Below are 1,749 nucleotides of genomic sequence, written 5' to 3' on the forward strand. Positions count from 1 at the left end.
ACAAAATTGAAAATAATTTTGACTCTGATGATCAAACAACTACTAAATAATAAATAAATAAATAAAAATAAATAAAATAAAACTAAAAAAATGATATTATAAAATTTAATTTGGAAAAACAAGAACATCTTATCAAACCAAAGTTACATTTCCTTTTTCCTGTGCACCATAAAAGCCAAATCTATTCTAATCTGTAACATGAAACTACAAAGCAGGTATCTTATCAAACCATCAACACCGAATCAACTTCCACTTTCTTGATTCAGTCATCATCTTTCTCCTACAAAACACAAATTAAAACCACATTTAGTTTCATTTGTTAAAAAAGATTAATCATATACTGTAAAAAATAAGTATCAATATTATTATGTTTTATAAAAAAACATACATCATCACTTTCATCCTCATCTGCTTCATCATTTACTTCAGACTTAGATTTGTCAGAATCCTCATCATCATCATCATTACCACCTCCAGCCTATTTACATGGCAGCAAACTCAAAGTCAATGAATCAAAACAACAATATTAAAATGATAAGCATATGAATTCTAAGTTTAAACAAAGATTTTACAAGTTTTTTGTTGTAGGTGTCCAAGTTCTTCTCATATTCCTTCTTTCTTTTTTCAGCTTTGGCTTGAAAAGGTGCCTTTTCCTACATTCACATCATCCAAAAAACAGAGGTAAATAACTAAATACTACATCATTTTTTTATAAATTCTTAAGAAGTTGATGAGCATTATGATTTTGCCTAAAAAACTAAACATAGTAATGTAATGTAAGTGCTACTTACAGAGTCGGACATTGACCTCCATTTTGCCCCACCAGCTTTACCAACCTGATAATTATACACAAGTGAAATCCAAATCAAAATCTAAAAACACAAACTCAACTCAATCTAGATACAGAATACTTGAAAGAAAACTTAAGAAGTTTCGATGACAAAAGGCAAAAAGGAAGATCACTTACAGCAGCAACAGATTTGTTGTTAGGGTGATCTTCTTTGAACTGCTTTCTAAAGTCCTCCCTTTATAACATTAACAAGAGGAAAAATATTTAAACTTTGGAAATGGAAGTAAAACATGAAGGTAGTGATAAACGAAGAACAGCTACTAACATGAACACAAAGAAGGCGCTAGCGGGTCTCTTGGGTTTATTGGGATCCTTAGCTGCTTTCCCCTTGGCTGCAGTCTTCTTTACAGCCAACCTAAAATTACAACAAACAATTGTTAAAAAGTACCGAAATCATGAGCCTGAGGAAGAACAAAAACCTAATTTCATTGAAGATGAAAAAAAATAGAACATTAAACCCTAGCAGATGGTATGTTTTAAACATAGTTAGATTAAATCGTACTTGGTATCGGCTTTCCTCGTAGCACCGCTTGATTTGCCTCCTTTCATCGTTTGATCCTGAATGAAACAACCGAAACAACAAACTAGGTCAAAAATCGAAGCGAAAATGGTTGTAAATGAAAAAAATTAGAGTCGACATCGAGGAAAAAGAGGAAGAAAACATACCTAGTTAGCAAAAAATCTAGGGTTAGGGTTTGATTCGTTTGTGATTGGGGGATACTGGGGTAAGGAAATCGACTTATAAATGGCTATGATACGTCGGCAATAGAACTATTTGGGCGGGAAGATTTTCATTCCAAGAGGGCTTGATTATGTTCATGATTTTGGGCCCATTTTGGATAAAACAATGGGGCTTCATTGGTGGTGCTGGTGAACCAGAGAGAAGACGAGGGGTGGTG

At 33.1% G+C, this 1,749-nt stretch overlaps 1 protein-coding gene across 1 annotated transcript; it reads right to left on the reverse strand.

Annotated features, from left to right (window-relative positions):
- Nucleotides 1-262: 262 nt before the first annotated feature.
- On the reverse strand, nt 263-1,416 carry LOC111916254 (HMG1/2-like protein). Its single transcript, XM_023911864.3, has 7 exons — nt 1,353-1,416; nt 1,116-1,205; nt 968-1,025; nt 792-836; nt 573-653; nt 389-478; nt 263-280 (listed from the first exon to the last, which is right to left on the reverse strand). Exons 1-7 carry the CDS (start codon nt 1,397-1,399, stop codon nt 263-265), a joined length of 429 nt encoding a protein of 142 aa, XP_023767632.2. The 5' UTR covers nt 1,400-1,416.
- Between the last annotated feature and the right edge of the window lie 333 nt (nt 1,417-1,749).

Source organism: Lactuca sativa, chromosome 2, assembly GCF_002870075.4.
Source record: "Lactuca sativa cultivar Salinas chromosome 2, Lsat_Salinas_v11, whole genome shotgun sequence".
Taxonomy (NCBI): Eukaryota; Viridiplantae; Streptophyta; class Magnoliopsida; order Asterales; family Asteraceae; genus Lactuca; species Lactuca sativa.

Coding starts and splice junctions, on each gene's coding strand:
- LOC111916254 (XM_023911864.3), bottom strand. CDS start 1,399: ATGAAAGGAGGCAAATCAAGCGGTGCTACGAGGAAAGCCGATACCAA. Junction 1,206..1,352: donor ACGAGGAAAGCCGATACCAA/GTACGATTTAAT, acceptor TTGTAATTTTAG/GTTGGCTGTAAAGAAGACTG. Junction 1,026..1,115: donor AGCGCCTTCTTTGTGTTCAT/GTTAGTAGCTGT, acceptor AATGTTATAAAG/GGAGGACTTTAGAAAGCAGT.